This window comes from Momordica charantia, assembly GCF_013281855.1.
Source record: "Momordica charantia cultivar OHB3-1 chromosome 1 unlocalized genomic scaffold, Mcharantia_2.0 BLBB01000001.1, whole genome shotgun sequence".
NCBI classification, from domain to species: Eukaryota; Viridiplantae; Streptophyta; class Magnoliopsida; order Cucurbitales; family Cucurbitaceae; genus Momordica; species Momordica charantia.
The window spans coordinates 10,766,117-10,785,049 of record NW_028275157.1 but is presented as its reverse complement, the minus strand read 5'-3'; the positions used below and the strand labels follow the sequence as shown (position 1 = coordinate 10,785,049).

The 18,933-nt window shown below is 33.4% G+C and overlaps 4 protein-coding genes across 4 annotated transcripts; 1 reads left to right on the top strand and 3 right to left on the bottom strand.

Annotated features, from left to right (window-relative positions):
• Positions 1–456: 456 nt before the first annotated feature.
• LOC111020000 (Leucine-rich repeat protein kinase family protein) lies at positions 457–4,490 on the top strand. Its single transcript, XM_022296539.2, has 2 exons — positions 457–3,577; positions 3,864–4,490. Exons 1-2 carry the CDS (start codon positions 1,228–1,230, stop codon positions 4,187–4,189), a joined length of 2,676 nt encoding a protein of 891 aa, XP_022152231.1. The 5' UTR covers positions 457–1,227; the 3' UTR covers positions 4,190–4,490.
• Positions 4,491–5,517: 1,027 nt separating this feature from the next.
• LOC111020022 (uncharacterized) lies at positions 5,518–8,027 on the bottom strand. The gene is made up of 3 exons (XM_022296560.2): positions 7,841–8,027; positions 5,990–6,090; positions 5,518–5,904 (listed from the first exon to the last, which is right to left on the bottom strand). Exons 2-3 carry the CDS (start codon positions 6,081–6,083, stop codon positions 5,756–5,758), a joined length of 243 nt encoding a protein of 80 aa, XP_022152252.1. The 5' UTR covers positions 6,084–6,090; positions 7,841–8,027; the 3' UTR covers positions 5,518–5,755.
• A 2,393-nt stretch (positions 8,028–10,420) lies between these two features.
• LOC111020023 (small ribosomal subunit protein eS28z/eS28y) lies at positions 10,421–12,711 on the bottom strand. Its single transcript, XM_022296561.2, has 2 exons — positions 12,554–12,711; positions 10,421–10,863 (listed from the first exon to the last, which is right to left on the bottom strand). Exon 2 carries the CDS (start codon positions 10,841–10,843, stop codon positions 10,646–10,648), a length of 198 nt encoding a protein of 65 aa, XP_022152253.1. The 5' UTR covers positions 10,844–10,863; positions 12,554–12,711; the 3' UTR covers positions 10,421–10,645.
• A 2,391-nt stretch (positions 12,712–15,102) lies between these two features.
• On the bottom strand, positions 15,103–17,447 carry LOC111020026 (zinc finger AN1 and C2H2 domain-containing stress-associated protein 13). Its single transcript, XM_022296564.2, has 2 exons — positions 17,036–17,447; positions 15,103–16,176 (listed from the first exon to the last, which is right to left on the bottom strand). Exons 1-2 carry the CDS (start codon positions 17,132–17,134, stop codon positions 15,433–15,435), a joined length of 843 nt encoding a protein of 280 aa, XP_022152256.1. The 5' UTR covers positions 17,135–17,447; the 3' UTR covers positions 15,103–15,432.
• Positions 17,448–18,933: the final 1,486 nt, after the last annotated feature.

Genomic DNA, 18,933 nt, shown 5'->3' with positions numbered 1-18,933 from the left:
AAAATGATCATTTTGGTCCCTTCAATTTATTTTTAATCTCATTTTTTCCACTTTCGTTCGGTGTAAAATTTGTGTTAAAATTTGAAAACAGTGACTAAAATGATTCCTTTTTAAAATGTACAATGATCAAAATGAACATTTTTATAGTAAAAAACTAAACGACCCAAAATTAAAAACATATGGACTAAAATGAACAAGTGAACAGACTAAAATGAAGCAAAGTACAGAACCGAGATACTATTTTAATCCAAAAAAATAGATAAAAGAAGTTAGAAGTAAATCACACAAGAAGATCTAATATTTTAGAAACCACAAAACTAATACTAAATTTGAAATCATTCATTCCCAATATATAAATAAAAAATGGAAATTTAGTTGAGCAAAATCCAAAAGACAGAGGCTGGATTCTGAAATAATATACTAATAAAGCATCTTGTCCCATGATTCATACATTACACCACCACTCTCCACTCTGCAATCTGCACTCTGCCCTCTGAACACAACATTTCTTTCATTTTTCCCCTTTTTTGCACCAAAAAAATCACCCTTCATTCACTCTCCCTCTCCATTTCTCGTGACACTTTCCCCATTTTTCTCTCTCTTCTCTCTCTCCTCTCTCTCTTAGACCCACAAATCTGTTTTCCCACCAAAACCCTTCAGCAGCAGCAGCAGGCCCCTGAAAAACCCTCTCTCTCTCTCTTTTTTTATGTCATTTTCTTTGTTTTTCTCTTCTTCATCTGATTCTGATCAAAGCGATTGTGGGGGAAGTTTTTTTCAAAAAAGGGTATCTATAGCTTCTCCAGGTTCTATGATGCTCTCTTCTTATTACCCCCTTTTTGGTTTCTTGTTTTGTTGTTTGCTTCTTCTTGGTCTTTAACCCATTTCCCCTGTTTCTTTGAATCCATGGTTTTTTTCTTCTCTCTTTTTTGCCCTCCTGACATTTGAGGGGGTTTTGTGTTTTCTTGTCCGGAATGTTTCTGAAATTACTCTGCTGGAGACTGGTTTTGGCTGTTTTTGCTTGAGGTTTTATGGGTCTTTCAATTTCATGGGTTTTCTTGGAAACTCTCTGTTTATTTGAAGTGGGTAATGTGGGAAAGTGGGCTGGTTTGATTTCTTGGTTGAAATTTGATTCTTGATTTCTTTTCTTGTGTTGTGTCATGGGTTTTTGCCCTGAAATGTGAGGTGGGGGAAGATCTGAAGGGGGTTTTGTGAATCACTAGGATTTTTATGGCCTTTCTGTGTTATGTCTCCATTTTACTTGTTTTTGGGGTTCTCTCAAATTTCCAATCTGTGGGAGCTGAGGTTGATGATCAGATTACCATGTCTGCCATTAGAGAGGAGCTTCAAGTTCCTGGGTGGAGCTCTAACATCTCTGATTACTGTTCTTGGAAAGGTGTACACTGTGGTTTGAATCATTCCTTGGTTGAAACTCTTGATCTTTCTGGTCATTCTCTTAGAGGTAATCTTTCTCTGATTTCTGAGCTCAAAGCCTTGAAATGGCTTGACCTCTCCTACAATGACTTCCATGGCGAAATCCCGTCGAGCTTTGAGAAGTTATCAGAGCTCGAGTTTCTTGATTTGTCTCTGAACAAGTTTGAAGGCCTGATCCCTCCTCAGTTTGGTGGTCTCAAGAGCCTCAAATCATTGAATCTTTCCAATAATATTCTAGTGGGAGAAGTTCCAAATGAGCTTCAGGGGTTAGAGAAGTTGGAGGGTTTTCAAATTTCTAGTAACAGATTGAATGGTTCAATTCCAAGTTGGGTTGGAAATTTGACTCATCTGAGAGTTTTTACAGCCTATGAGAATGACTTTGGGGGTGTGATTCCTGATAATCTCGGCTCGGTTTCTGCACTCCAAGTGTTGAATCTTCATACCAACAAGCTCGAAGGCTCAATTCCCCGAAGCATTTTTGCTTTGGGGAAGCTAGAGATTTTGGTTCTGACACAGAACAGATTGACTGGGAATCTTCCTGAAGAGATTGGTAACTGCAAGAGCCTTACCAGCGTTCGGATCGGGAACAACAATCTTGTTGGTGTGATTCCTCAGGCCATTGGAAATGTTAGTAGCCTTGCCTACTTTGAAGTGGATAATAATCACCTTTCGGGCGATATAGCGTCGCAGTTTTCTCGGTGCTCTAATCTTACTCTGCTGAATCTAGCGTCAAATGGATTCACCGGGACAATTCCTCCTGAGCTTGGAGAACTGATGAATCTGCAGGAGCTTATTCTTTCAGGCAACAGCCTCTACGGTGATATCCCGAGATCGATGCTCGGGTGCAAGAACCTTAACAAGCTTGATTTAAGCAGCAATAGATTCAATGGTACTATTCCATCAGATATCTGCAATATATCAAGATTGCAGTACTTGCTTTTGGAACAGAATTCAATTAAAGGAGACATACCTAATGAGATTGGAAAATGTACAAAACTTCTTGACCTGAGACTCGGTAGTAACTACCTAACTGGAAACGTCCCTCCCGAGATCGGTCACATTAAGAACTTACAGATAGCTTTGAACTTGAGCTCCAACCATCTAAATGGACCAGTGCCTCCAGAGTTGGGGAAACTTGACAAACTGGTTTCTTTAGATTTATCAAACAATCATCTCTCGGGCGATATCCCATCCGAACTAAAGGGAATGTTAAGCCTCATAGAGGTGAATTTTTCAAATAATCTGCTTACTGGTTCGATACCGTCCTTTGTTCCATTCCAGAAAAGTGCAAACTCCAGTTTTCTGGGGAACGATGGCCTTTGTGGGGCGCCCCTAAGCATCTTGTGTAGAAATACAATCGGTTCATACAGTCAAGATTACCATCACAAGGTCTCATACAAGATCATCCTGGCTGTTATTGGTTCCGGGTTAGCAGTTTTCATATCGGTCACTATAGTTGTTCTTCTTTTTGTGATGAAAGAAAAGCAGGAAAAGGCAGCAAAATCATCCTGCACTACTGCAGATGATGCAACTATCAACGATCAGCCTACGATAATAGCAGGAAACGTCTTCGATGACAACCTCCGACAGGAAATAGATCTCGACGTGGTTGTCAAAGCAACATTGAAGGATTCAAACAAGCTCATATTTGGCACTTTCAGTACCGTTTACAAGGTGGTAATGCCTTCTGGTATGATCGTATCGGTTAAGAGACTAAAATCCATGGACAAGACCATCATTCACCATCAAAGCAAGATGATCAGAGAGCTTGAAAGGCTTGGAAAACTAAGCCATGCCAATCTTTTGCAGCTCATTGGCTATGTAATATATGAAGATGTGGCTCTCTTGCTTCATAATTACTTACCCAATGGGACATTGGCTCAGCTTCTTCATGAGTCCACAAAAAAAGCTGAATATCAACCTGATTGGCCCACAAGATTCTCAATTGCCATTGGAGCAGCAGAAGGGCTGGCTTTTCTTCATCATGTGGCCATAATTCATCTTGATATTTCATCTTCTAATGTTCTTTTGGATGCCAATTTCAAGCCTTTGGTTGGAGAGGTTGAGATCTCAAAGCTTTTGGACCCATCTAGAGGCACTGCAAGTATCAGTGCAGTTGCTGGTTCATTTGGCTACATTCCACCAGGTACTTCACTTGAAACTCTGTTAATAAGGCCCGGTTTGATGACGTTTTGCTTCCTTGAAATTTCTTTGGTATGGTTTTCACCTTTTTGATAAATTCATTTGAGTTCTTGCTCAAATTTCAAATAGATGACCGAACAAAGGAGCTTATAGGTGGAAGTAGTATTTGTAAGTTTAATCTTGGGAACCAGAAACCAAAAACAAAATGGTTATCTAACCGGGTTTAACTGAGATGCACTTTTAAGTTTTTAGCTTCCCTAATGAGTTTGTTTTTCTCGTTCTCGATTCAGAATATGCATACACAATGCAAGTTACAGCCCCAGGAAACGTTTATAGCTATGGTGTCGTCTTGCTTGAGATCCTCACTACTAGACTGCCTGTTGATGAGGAGTTTGGGGAAGGAGTAGACTTGGTGAAGTGGGTGCATAGTGCTCCCTCGAGAGGAGAAACACCGGAGCAGATACTCGATTCCCGGCTGAGCACGGTGTCGTTTGCCTGGAGGAAAGAGATGCTTGCAGCTCTCAAGATTGCATTGCTCTGCACTGATAGCATACCAGCCAAAAGGCCAAAAATGAAGAAGGTGGTGGAAATGCTTATGGAGATCAAGCAACATTGACGGGTTCTCGACTTCCCCGAGTTTTCGCTGTTGTGAAACTTCTTTTCGAGAAACAACAATCTGGAACGGAAAGACAATTGGAAATGGAGATTGAATTTGAGTCCTTCACTAAATCAATTGATTCTGGTGAAGGTGGAAGTGGAGTGTTCATACAAAATTGTACAGTCTGGTTGTTTTGTGATGATCAATCAGGAATCAACCAGATTTGTGTCAAGAAAAAGGAAAAAAAGAAAGTATATTACATAATGGTTAATGTGTAATCTGGTTTGAGTTGAATACAGATAGTTGTGAGTTTCTCTAATGAGATTGAGGGATTTATTTGAGGAATGAAGTAGGGTTGAAGAAAGGAATGTAGAAAGTAGGAATCGTAGTTTCAAAATACGATTTCATGAGGAATACCATAAAACAACGTACTTTTTAGAGGCAAAAAGCTCCAACACTATCTATTCAATACAAGATGAATCACAATAGTTTGGCCCCCATTTGAAATTAAATAATAATAATAAAATAACATTATTTTTAAAAGAAAACTTTTGATAAAATATAAGTTTAGATCATTTTGAAACATAGACTTTTGTGTTTAGTTTAGGTTAAACTTTAAACCTTTTTAATATTCTATTTTAATTATATATATGTCAAAACATAGATAAAAATATTATTATAATCATTTTTAACTTAAAATATATATATGTGACATAAAAATTTTTAATATTTAATTAAAAAAAGAATTTTCATATAAACCTCTACTTTAAAAATTAAAAAATATTAGAAAACAATAAACAAATCATGGTTACCAAACATGCTTCTGTTCTCATTTCAATTAAAAAAAAAACAAGGAACAATAATCATTTACCAAATACAATTATGATTGAAAAAGAGAACAAGAAACGAAAAACGAAACACAAGAAAGTTATCAACTTGAGAATAAACCATCAATTATAGAAAGCTAATAAAAAAAACAAGGAACAATAATCATTTACCAAATACAATTATGATTGAAAAAGAGAACAAGAAACGAAAAACGAAACACAAGAAAGTTATCAACTTGAGAATAAACCATCAATTATAGAAAGCTAATACCCCATGTGGGAGTTTCCAAGCAATCATGGTTTGAGCAAAAGACAGCCACCAACTTAAGCAGCAATTTCAAAGGAATCTCATACCAAAAGAAATTTCCAGTTACCATTATACAAAGAGGAAATTATGGCAAAAAAAAAACAAAATAAATAACATTAAGTAGATCACAATTCACACAGCTGTAGAGAATTTGGAGATCTAATAAATCAAGGAAATAAGAAAGACGAGCATTCTACATTGTCTGAAAGAGATGGGGAAAACTTTTTCACTGTATTTATTGAGATTCAACATCCTGACACCATAAACATAACAAAGCCAATGATGCAACTTAAACAGGAAATAAGAATGACTTCAAAACAACATGAATTCCTTCCGAGTTTCCCACTTAAAATGTGAAGGCAGATTAGAACTGCTTAAATGACTAGAGGAAGTACTTTCAAAGCAGAATGATCCAATCAAAAGTGTAGAAATTGACAACCAGAGTAGCATTTAGACTTCAGAGCGAGTCTTGACGATGAAATTCTGGCGACTGATGGGGTTCATGACCACAGGTGGACCGGCAGTACGAGGCCATGCTTGGAATTTCTTGTCGGTTTCTTCCAACCACTCCTTGTTCGAAACAGTAGACGGGGTTGATCCTGAACAAGAAATTATTAAAAAAAAATTGAGACAGTAGAGCAATGGTAGCACACCAAAGAAACTGCGATAACCCCCGATAATTACCTCCAAATATTTTCTTGTCAGCAATAAGATAGTCTGAAACATACGCAATTGCACTAGCTCCAATTACAGAAGCTAAAATGTATTTTGTTGCCATCTTCTAGCTGCAATAGATTAATATGCTCCCAGGTCAAAAGAACCATATGACACACAGAATCAAATCAAACTGCCACTCAAATTGAACCAAAAGCTCGTATTCTACCCTATATCTATATGTGTACTTCAATTTAGAGAAGTAAAAGAGTCGAATAAATATAGCCCAAAACCGAGGATCACAAACAATATTTTAAAAAGCTAAAGGCGGCCTTGAGGCTGTTCCTCTTGAAAAGGCTAGGCATAGGCCTCAAGGCAGGCGGTATAAGGTGTAAGCCTCAATTTTAATTAAAAAATTATACAAATCTAACATTTGTATGATCAAGTATTGCTAAACATAATAGTTATATAGAAGTATAAAAAAATTCACTTGTTAATTACCACTTAAATAAAAATCCTAAAAGAACATCCTCAATATCACCACTATTATCACTACAATTATCACTAATAGGATTTACTTATTCCATAAAATTTGTCTCCGATTTTTTAAAAGTCTAGGTAGTAAAAGTAGTAATAGATTAAATTGGTAACACTCCTATCATGCATTCCATGTGCAAAGAAACTTTTATATTTTGACTTTAAGCCTCCGTTCGTCTTCAAAGAGGCGTAAGCCTCTAATGGTTCAAATAAGTCGTAAGTCTCGAGGCTAAAAGTTAGAGCCTTGCCTCGGCAAGCCTCAAGGCATAAGCCACAAATGGTACCTTTTCCACAAAATCGCTCACTTTAGACCTCACATCCCACAACCCGGCCTCATCTTACAGACTCCATAAATATATCAGGCAGGCAAATATCCAAAGAAGGTGAAATTTCCTATGGGAACTCAGCCACCATGCTATCAACACCAATGATAAACTCCAAAGAAGGATGCCATACATGGCTTTATCCCCACAATAGTGCACAATCTGCCAGAACAACATGGAATCACAACAACATCTTTTTATCACCTGTTCTTTTGCATCACATTTGTGGACAAGCATTCACAACATTTTTGGATGGTGCTCAGTACTGCCAAATGACCCACCTATCCTCTTAGAGACCACTCTTGAAAAAGAAAAGGAGCTGCGTTGGACAAGTTTTATACGAGCTTCTTTTTGGATCACTTGGGGTGAACAGAATCAAAGAACATTCAACGACAAGAATCAACCTTATGAGTAAAGTTGTTACATGGTGTAAATGTTCTCCTGTAACTATAGCTACACTTCCCTATAATCTAATTGGAAGTGTCTCATGTAATCCCATATGGGACTTTTGTAATTTCATACGATGAAATTGTTTCTTTCACAACAAAAAAAAAAAAAGAATTCCCCAATTTATCAAACCCACCCCAACCCCATAGAATTGAGTTGGGTTGGGATGATCAGTGGTTCAAATCAGCAAGAAAATTCCAAAATCCAGCTAAAACAACCATAAATAAATCCTCGAATCCAGCCCAACCATCACAAAATTCACAAACAGAAAGCAGATCCCAGTAGAAAACTGCAAACCTAGCAAGCTCATCACAAATCCAGAGAAAACCCAAATCATGTAGAAACCCAGAAAGACATTGCAGTGGCATAATCATAACACCAATTATTCAATTACAGCGCAAGCAGTACAAAAATTAGGGTGGCATAATAAAAACCAATTCATACGGACAAATGCCCTCGTTTTTTTATCCCCGATTCTAACAAACGCCGCAAGAATTAAAGACGGATTCCAACAGTCTCCACCACGAACTTCTACCAGGAAATGAATAGAGACGCAAGATTGAGAGAGACATACCGATTAAAATAGAGCTGCAGAATGAACGAGGCGTCAGATTGAGTCGATTTTCGAAGCGATCAGCAGAGAGAGAGAGAGATTAGCAGAAAGGAAGAAGATTGATGGGAAGGGCGTGCCCTAGATGTTACAGAGATGAGACTGAGTCAAGAACGAGACCGAGAGAATTCTGAGTCCGAAATGTGAACAAAAAATCTGCAGATTGAAACTGGGCCCTGGCTGTGCTGGCCCAAATAAAATCTCATCTTAGTCCCAAATTCTATGTTTCTCTCTTTTCTTATTTATTTATTATTATTATTATTATTATTTTTTGTTAAAAATCATTTTGGTTTCTATACCTTTATTGAATTAAAGATTTAATTCTTCAAATCGACCTTTGATTTTCTTGGACCATGTAATGCCAAAAGTAACCTCTTCAGCTAGTTGAACTATGATTCGATTGGCTAGATAAATATATGTTTGAATGCTTTAACATTTTTCAATTTAATCTCTATTATTTAAAAAGTTTCAATTTAGTCTCTTAAGTTTTAACATTTTTTTAATTTAGTTATTCACATATCGTACTTGTCGTCGTTTTTTTTTAGTACACATATGGTAATGGTTAAAATTTGATGATAACAAATTTAGGTATAAGAGAGAATATATTATCGATCCTCCAAATCTCTAAGAAATTGATAAAAAAAATTTGAGGATGATTGCTATCTTCCTTTAAATTTCTACTAATTCACTAAGTATTATGTCAGCTAAATTTATCATCAGTCAATTTTAATATTCACAAATCTCCGACCTTGTAGAATATTATTTTATACTTTAACCAATTGAATTATGTTTATATTAGCTTCGTTGTTAATTCTTTTAACTTCCTAACATAATTTTGAATATGTGTATTAAAATGTTAGGAACGTGAGTATATATCGGAATCACCTAGATTGGTTAACATGGATATTAGGTGGAAGAATAATAGTAAATAACAAAATGATAATTTTTTTTACAAAAATCAAATATTAAAATGACATTTTAAAAAATTAAAGACTAAAGGTTATTTTTTTGAATGTCTAGAGTAAAAAATAAAAGAAACATTAGAGATGATAGACCAAAATATAGTTTAAATCTAAAAGTACTCATCTCTATCCTTTCATTTTCCATGGATCATATTTGAAAAATTAAAAAAAATTGATTTTAGAAAAGTTTAAAATCACTTTAAATTTAAATTGCAATTAAATCTCTTTTTTCAAAATCACTAATTATATCATCACACCCCCAAACGCACCCTATAGTTCAATAATTACGAGGTAACCTACTAACTCGATTTGTTTCAAATTTTAATCTTTTAAAATGTGAATGGAAAATTAGTTATTATCATGAAAGATATGAATGAAAAATATTAACTTATTTGATTTTATATTTGTTTTTTCTTCTTTTAGTGAGACAATTTGATTTTATATTTGTTAAACGAAAGGGAAAATATGAAAATGATTTAATCCAAACATGAAAATGCACTAATCAAGCAAGTAAAAAAAAATCTAATTAAACACAGTAATAAAAGTTTTAGAACCATGCTAAAAACATCTACAAATTTGTATGTTCATAACTCCCTTTATTTGTGCTGTAATATTCTTTAAAAAATAAATATAATACTTATGAAGATCAAATAATGAACTCATGAAAAATTATTCTAAGTTTTAATTTTAGGATTCATTTTATTTTGCTAATTTAAAAAACAATCAATTAGTTAAATGTATAATCTCTTGAAGGCTGTAAGTTTAAATTCTAAACTCCTCATATTTAAATCATAATGAAATTATAGTATAAAAAAATCACAAATGTTTCAAAAAAAACAAAAATCACATAAATATAAGTTGAAATGTACCAATAAAGTTTAGGTTAGGATATATTTCAAATCAACTTAAGGTATGGTTACGATGGTTCATATTTCTCGTCTTTAGTCTTTCATTTTCAAGAAACATTTCTAAAATTGTTTAGAAATTTTGTAAACAACATAATTAAGTTTCTTATTTTTATTTTCAAAATTTTCAACGGTATTTTATCCTTCATAACACACAAAATGCTTAATGCATTATAAATATTAAAAAATAATAATTACTCAAAAATTTTGAATATTTAACTTAGAAAGTTTTACATGTAAATCACGTTGATAGAAATATCCAAAAAAAGGGTAAAAATATAATAAATAATTACCACAAAAATTCATTTCTAAAGAAAAAAAAGGAACTTGACCCGAAGAACTCTTTAAGCTATTTTATATTTAATTATGTTAATTTTACTTTTTAATTAAAAATTTTAGAGTAAAGACATCCATGTTTTTAATTTTTTTCCATAGAAAAAAACAATAAATAATTACCAAAAAATCACGATTTCAGATCCTTTCAACCAGTTATTTATAAATGATTTCCACACAAAACAGGTAACCCATTTTTCCATACTGTGCTAAAAAATAGTTGGAAATAAATACATTCGTCATGCAACACCAAACAAACAAAATATTCCAACGATGAGCTAAAACCAAGAATATTCTTCACGATTCCAAAATTTTCACCCAAGAAAATCCCTTTTAGCAGAAACTTTAAATCAGAAGACTTTAAATCGTTTGACAATTCAAGTAAATAATCTCATCCAGTTCAAACATTCTACCTTAGAATCTAAGAGGTCTCAGACATGCCAATAATCAAAACCAGACTTTTCAAACGAGCAAAAATCGAAAACAGCCATCATTCTGTTCCTAGAGTGTATGAGAAAACAGGATAACCATCAGGTACTGCAACACGGATAACCGGGATCGTAGTATCATCAACGCAATCTCCTGGCTTCCCTCTCAGACTCTAGCAGGGTGAGGATGTCACCTTCCCTCACAGGTCCCTTCACATTCCTCATGATGTAACGGTTCTGATCGTCGAGAAACTTAACTCTCACTTGAGTCACCTGCCCTCTTGATCCAGTCCTACCCATTACTTTCACCACCACAGCGTGCTTGATCTGGGATTCCATTTCTTAGATTCTACAGAAACCTGGAATTTTATAGCCGTATTAACACGAATGCAGAGAAAAAAGTTGCTTACAGGTTATATAATGCAATATGACGAGAAATGAGCATGTATAATGAAGATTAAATTTAGATAATAACTCCCTGGAATCACATTGAGGAAAACAAAAGTGAAGGACCCAAAAGAAAACAGATAATTGAACTTTATAAAAAGATACAACTAGAGAAAAAAGATGAAGAGTAAAACTGTTCAAATATATGCTAGAAGAATGGTTTCCAACCACAGCTTAAATCATAAAATTCAAGTCAATTTCTAGACATACATTAATAGATAATTAGGAAATAAGATTGATATGCTCTCGTATTGAACTTCACTGAAAAAATGCTTGATGCCCCGACAGCATCAATTGCTAGTAGTTCCTTAATTAATCAAAGAAATTGCAGGAGGTGGCCTCCTCTCCTGCAAATCTTTATCAAACATCTCACGGCCACCCATTAAGAGTCCTTTAAACGCCATCTGGGAGGATAACAAAAGGCTAAAAGAATTCAACTTCTTCATCTGATGATGGTTTCGGAAGGTGTAGATACTCATACTACAGACAGGACAAAATAGCCCTCAATTTCCATTACCCAAGTAGGTGTATATTTTGTAAAATTGCTGGAAAAACAATTCTTGTTTTCCCAATGCCCTTAATCTTATAAGATCTAAATGTTGAGAGAAAAATCAAGTTCTTTGGTTCCAATGGTGCTTTCCTTGGCTGTTGGGTTACTAGAATAAGGGGGTTTTTCCATAGAAAAAGAAATTTGAGACTGAAAGTGGAATACGGATACGGCAATACTGTGGTACATTTAATGCGTGCTAACTGTAAAAACTATTTTGCAATTAGAATTCTTTCGTTGAAAAAAGGTCACTGAGGTTATTAGAATAAGGGTATGGGATTTTCCTCTCTTACAAACTTATCAAAATTTTGATGAAATTTATTTGGTTTTTAAGTACATCATTCAAGTTTATCATATACACAGTTTACGTTCTGAAGAGTTGGAATTACTCTTCTTCCCATAAATAATCTCACAATGTGTTAAAATCAACCAGATCCAGGCAATAAAAACCTAACCTAACAATGCTTCACTAATCTTTCCTGGGCTTCTTAAGTAACTTTTACTGTCCTTATTTTGGCTTCCTTCTTACTTTGATAACTCCACACAGATTTAGCCCAACCTCCAAATATTTAAATATGTACAATAAAACCCTAATATACTTTTGCTTAAAACCCTGTCGTTCATAACCCGCAACAACAAACAATCCGCTTCAAGTTAGTATTTTTAAGTTAAGGAACTTACTAAAGTATTTCACATAATACAATACTAAACCTTGCGAGGACGCAGAAAAATTCAAAAAAATCACAGACAAACTCCAGACGAATCAAAGTCTCCAGGTCCAATTCCAAAATCGGAAACAATGAAGAGCCATCCGAACAAAAGAAAGAACAAATCCAATAGCCAGGAAACGAAAAATCGCCAATTACTACTCAAAATAACAACACAATAAGAAATCATATATTAGATGGAGAACTAATATTGACAACGAGTCCAAAAAGGAAAAGAGAAAACATAAAACCCTAGCGATTCCTCTTCTTCTTCCTCTTCCTCTACCTTAATAGAATCGAAAAACAAACAGACTGAAACGAAAACTAGAGAGGTAATAGGAAACGAACCGGCGGCGAAGGATTTCGCAGAATCGGATTTGAAAACTCACCGGCAGAGTGTATGAGAGCGGCGGCCGAGTCTTGGCTTTGCGCCTTTATAGTGTGCCATTTGAGGTTTTCGGGAGTCGGATTTTGGCAGCTCGGCCCAAAGCTCGGCCCAACCTAAGACCAGGCTTAGGGCTTCGATTTACAATAAAAATAAGGATAAAATATTATGGATTTGTATTCTACTTTTCAAATGAATCTTTGGTCTCTAGAGTGATTATTTTAGTCTCTGTTTTTTTATTTTAACACAAATTTTAGAAACCGTTTTTAATATATATAAAGTCAAAGTTACATTTCAAGTAATATTTTAAGTAAAATGAGAATAAAAATAAAATTAAAGACTAAAAAGAACATTTTAAAAGTACAGAAACTGAAATGAACCAAAGTTGAAAATACATAGATCAGAATGAACATCTTGAAAGTACAATGACCAAAATGAATCAAAATTAAAAGTACGTGGACCAACGTAGTATTAAAAAAACAAATTTTTAAATCTTATCTTTATAATTACTATATTAAAATAAAATTTTAATGGATAACCACTCACATTGTCGTATTTGCAAATACAGCAATAGAATTATGATTTTGAAAATATGACAATTTAAAAAAAATTACACCCCTGTTTAGATATTTTTATGTAATTTCATTTTCACCCTCGTATTTCACTAATGGATTGATAAACATAAATCAATGATAGACATTTATCAAGATAGATGTGTGGGGTTGAAAAATTATGAGATTATGATTTAAAATTCAATCAATGTACATGATAACATTTTTTGAACAATTTTTTAAATTAAAATTTATCAAAATGTAAAAATTAAAAAAAATCAAATTTAAGTAACACATGGTAACAAGGTTGGAATAAAAATTCATCCGCCTAGCAAATTTGAAGGTAAAAACTGATTTTTATTTTCCAAAGTCAAACTACATGAACGTCTTATTATATTTTTCTTTCAATACCGTCTTACTATATTTACTTGTTTTCAAATTAAATTTTTGGTATAATTTTTTATTAAAAAATAATATTTCTATATTCTTCCTTGAAATATTACAAATTTCTAAATTTATATGAATAGTTATCAATGTGAGATGAAAAAAATGTAAGTTATTAACTTATTTATTGATATGGTTAAAGAAAAAATTTATGCATGCAACAATTTTTTTTATAGGTTAAAATAATATTTTAGTTTTTATTCTTTCAAACTCTTTTTCATTTTAATCATCTACTTATTAAAATGATTATTTTGATCCCTCTACTTTCAATTTTTGTCTATTTAGTCCCTATACTTTTAAAAAATTATTGTTCTGATCTTTTTTTTTTTCATTTTTTGGAATCACAATTTCAACATGACACTTGTGTCCATATATTTATTAAAATGTTGTCATAACTTGGATTTTTGTTGTGTATATAAATAATAGATATTGTGTTAAAATTTTGAGATCAAAATGGTCAGTTTCTAAAGGCAGAAAACCATAACGAACACTTTGAAAGTAGCTCGAACAAAACGAACTAAAGTTAAAAATACAAGAACGAAACTAATATTTTGACCTTTTTATAACGAGGTAGTGTAAAATAGTATTTATGAAACGCTTTTTCTTATTTTTCATCTCTAAATATTTATACGTATTTTATTTTTGTTCCTAAATTTTAAAATATTAGGACTTTTTTTTACTACCCAAGGCTTCGATACATTTCGAAATCGAGAAATTTCTACCTTAACATTTTATATCCCTATTCAACAAGAAGTTCATTTTTAATTTTTATGTTTGTAAAACTTATGCATGTTTCAACACAATTTCTTTAAAAAAATAAAAGTTTTCACTTATCAAGACACGAATTCTGAGTTAAATTACAAAAATAAATTACAAATCCTAAAACTACTTTTTTTTTTACATTTAAAAAAAATACACATCGGAGATAGTGTTTATAATAGGTGAAATATTATTTATAAACTTTAACTTTCAAAACCAAAATCGTTAGAGAACTTAAAAATTCTAATATAATCATTAAATTTTATATAAAAATCTATTTTGGTATTTATCATCAATTTTCATTAATCATTTAACTAGAAAACTAACCTACTACACGTGCCTCCAAACACTTGTCCACATAAATTTTTATTAATCAGATAAATGACAAAAAGGAAAAGTTATTTTTTATACAAAATTGAAAGTTCATGGTTTAAATGTATTAAATTTTCAAGTTACCCAATCATAATTCTTAGATCAATTTAAAATATATAATCCTTTAAACCTTTAAGATCTCAATTATTATGTCACTATAAGAATCCCAAAATAATCTAGCTTATAGACTCTACCCATGTTACATGTCCAATTGTTAACTTTGCTCTTCATTAACCAACTAAAAATAACATCGCTAAGTTTCGGTTGTGTGCTACGAACTTGTTAGAAACCCAAAAACAAAATGGCGAGTAATTCAAACTTCAAAGTTGGGAGAAATTCAATCAAAACTCAAGTGCAATCTAATCCGAATATATAATCCGAACATAGCTCAGTGAATAAGACATCTTTACTATTCCGGAATAATCTATCCAAAGTTGTCTGCAGAAAAAGATTTTGGTGTGTGGGAAACTGGCAATAAATTCAATTTTCTCAAGTATTCTACAAATGAGAACTTCTCATCTTTCTTCATCCCAACATTAATCAAGGTTGCCAAATCAATAAAAAAGAATTCAGAAGTCACAAAGGGCTGGCATAATGATTCATTCTACCATGGGATAGTTTGATGAAACAATCAAACCGGTGCACGAGTCGGAGTTCGTACCTCGTGAAGTATAAGCTGTCTTGACGGGCAAGATTTCCTGCTATTATATGCATGCTCAAGCTCTTGAAGTACCACCATGATCCCTCTCAATATGCTCCACAAGGGCTACAGGATCAATAAATCCTCTACTACACTTTGGACAAGCGTCAATTACTACCTTCTTCACCCCCGGTCGGTTGCCACCCCTTTCATGGACTTTCTCCACATGCTCTATTAACGATGAGACCGATGAAAACTTAGCACTGCATTGTGGACATTGCTCAACCTGTCCATTCCCAGTTCCGCTGCTGCTGCTGCCTCCCGATGTTTTCCAAGCTTGACTGATGTCATTTGACAACTTCGTCATGCTTGAGGCTGCATTACGAATGGTCGTAGCCCACCTAGAGGAAGATGTGGGCAATGGTTTGTTAGGCCCTTTCTCCTCTTTTCTACTACCTAAAAGACCAATGAATCGAAAACCTGCTGGTTCTGGTTTCTTGGGTCCAGGACATTTATGGTCGCGTCCAAAACGGTGCTTCAAACAATGGTCCACCAAGCAATCCCGGCACTTGATTGTGTTTGAGAACGTCAACAACTCCCTGCAGCCGGGTACGGGGCACTTTTTCTTCTTTGTGACTTTATCATAATTTGATGGGTCACATTCGGTGTTAACATGTGACTCCCAAGTAATATTTGGGTCTTGATCAGGAATGAGACGAACTCCTTTGGCACAGAGCGGGCAAATGACAACTGTGACATCTCGTTTATCAGCTTTCGGACAACTATGCGTATTATAGCTACGATGCTCCAAACAGAAGACCTGTCAAAATTTTATAGTCAACGCTAGCAACCAAACCTTGGTTACTTAAACTCAACAAAAATATCACATTCAGTTTACCCCTAAAAAGGTTCCCTTATATAATGAAATAACACAACACTATGGTATGAATTTAGGGTTCAATCCAATTCTTATCATTAAAAGTTTAAACAATCTAGTTTAACTCGAAGAAACCAGATATAAGCCTGGAAATGAACCCCTTGGAAAAAAGATTCTCACCCTAAACTCTGAACTTTAATTGTGTGTATGAACAGGTGTGTTTAAATGGTCCATAGATTAATTGTTATTGTAAAAATGGCCGAAACAAAACGATTCCTAAACATGTTTCCTTAATCTTCGAAATCCCGACCATAAGCTGATCAAACAAATACAAATTACGGTCAAATAGTAACCAGACTCTACAAGGAAACCTCCTAGCTTTTTCACATAACCCGCATCCGAATTCTGATATTTGAAGTGTAGGATCCAATTAGAACTTCAACTTACAAGAATTGACAGTTCTCCTTTCAATTTCTCCATTCATTTCATTCACAGATTCGTTTGATTGCTCATGGTAGAGTAGAACCAGAGATACTTAATGATCTATCTTGAAGTCAAACCAATATCCGTCTTGAACAATCATTCAACACTTAAAATGATTAACTCCAACTCGCATTAGATAAACAACAATACCACATTCTTCACAGCTAAAATTTTCTACATTGGAAGAACCAAAATTGAACCAATCGTTTGATGATCAACCAAGCCACTCAAACAAATTACGAAAGCAGAAACAAGATTTGAACATAAATTCATTTATCAATATTGAAAAGAAACAAAAAAGAACAGAGAGATTAGGAACCTGGTGACAGCAATCGCAAGTGAAGGGCAAGAAATCGATCTGCTTGCAATCTTCGACGTAGCAGTGCTTCCCGAGATTAGGGAATTCCGGAGTTCCCATACGCAAATTCAAAACCCAAGAATATTTTTCAAAAGGGGGGGAAGATTATGAAATTCCCGACGGAAAATCGAAATTAGAAACAGAAAAAAGGGTTAGAGATTCCGAGATTTATTGCCGAAATCCGGGAATAAAAATTGAAAATTGTCTGAAGCTTTAAGTTTCCGCGTATGTAGAGGAGACGCAAAGCTTCAGACGGAGAGTCGTCGGAAGTCTACTCGTGAATTTTGACCCTTTACGCAATTTCCGACTCGGATTTCAGGAACTGGGTCAAATAATCAGCAATGTGCGGCCCCTTCGGTTCCCCCACGGATTTTTTTTTTAATATTGTTTTTAATTAAACTTATCTTTAAAATAATACTGATTCATTGGAAAAAATGGAAAAAAAATGGGGTTTGGTCGCCTCTTTTGTCCCGATGGTCGTGGACTACCTGGACGGTTGGATGTTGATTTCTGAAAAAAAAAATTTGTTTTAATCTTGATATCACTTCAGGTTCGAATCTTGGAACACACATTTTTCCTTTTTATAACAATTAATCATCTCTTTCCTCTTTTTTACTTAATATCATCATTTACATCCCATCTTCTTCTTTTTATATATATATTATTATTTATTTAATAATAATAAAAAATTTATTATTATTACTATTCTTGTATTTTCTTGTATTTTATATATTATTGTTTATATTTTATATATTATTATTTATTTAATAATAATAATAATAATAATTTCTATCATTGTATTTTCTTTTATTTTATATATTATTATTTATTTTTCTCTTTTTTACTTAATATTATCATTTTCATCCCAACTTTATATATATATATATATATATATTATTTCTATTTCATATATTAAAGAGAAAATAGATGATTAATTGTTATAAAAAGGAAAAATGCATGTCCAAAGATTCAAACCTGAGATGAGAGAAGTACACTCACTGCACCACTTAGAGGTTTTTTATATTAAAATTATTGAATAATATATAATATAAAATTTTTTTTTTTTCCAGAAATCAACAGCAGACCGTCTAGGTAGTCATTCTCTTGAAGAGACGACCACACTTCTGCTTTAAAACAAAAATTGACGTGGTGCGTCATCTCTTTAAGAGACTACCAAACCCCCATTTTTCTAAAGCAGCAATATTTTTGGAATGAGTTTCCAAAGTTGCATTTTTTTTCATTTTTTCTAATAAATCAGCATTATTTTAAAAATAAGTTTAATTAAAAACAATATTAAAAAAAATCTGTTCCCCCACGATGTCGGGAGGCAAAATTAAAATTTAAAAATTCTCGTCTTTTTTTTTTCACTCGAACAAGATTTGGTGCACAAATAAAAATAAAAATTAATTCTTAAGGTGAGTGACCATGATAAAGTTTAAACTCATTTTCTTTCAATGTATCGTAAGTCATTTAGACAAATGAACCACTTATGATAGTCTCGTTGTTTGATTAGTTATTATTATTATTATTATTATTTAGACTAACGGCCCATAAATTATTAAGATGAACCAGTATAAATATTCTGTGTCGTTTATAATCCGCTCAAATACAAGCTTCACTAAAATTAGATTGGATACAAGCACTCTCAAATATATCTCCCCATAGATATTCGCTCTTGAGAGATCCCAACAAAAGTCCTCTAATTTCTAAGTATTATAACCTCAATACTTAGGTACCCTATATTTCTCTTTGTGTTGTGTGATTGGCTTAGATAACTAAAGATTATTGTGGAAGGGGAAATTGTTTTGGAGAATCTAATTTCCCAACAAGTTGTATAAATTCCTAATCACTTAGCCATG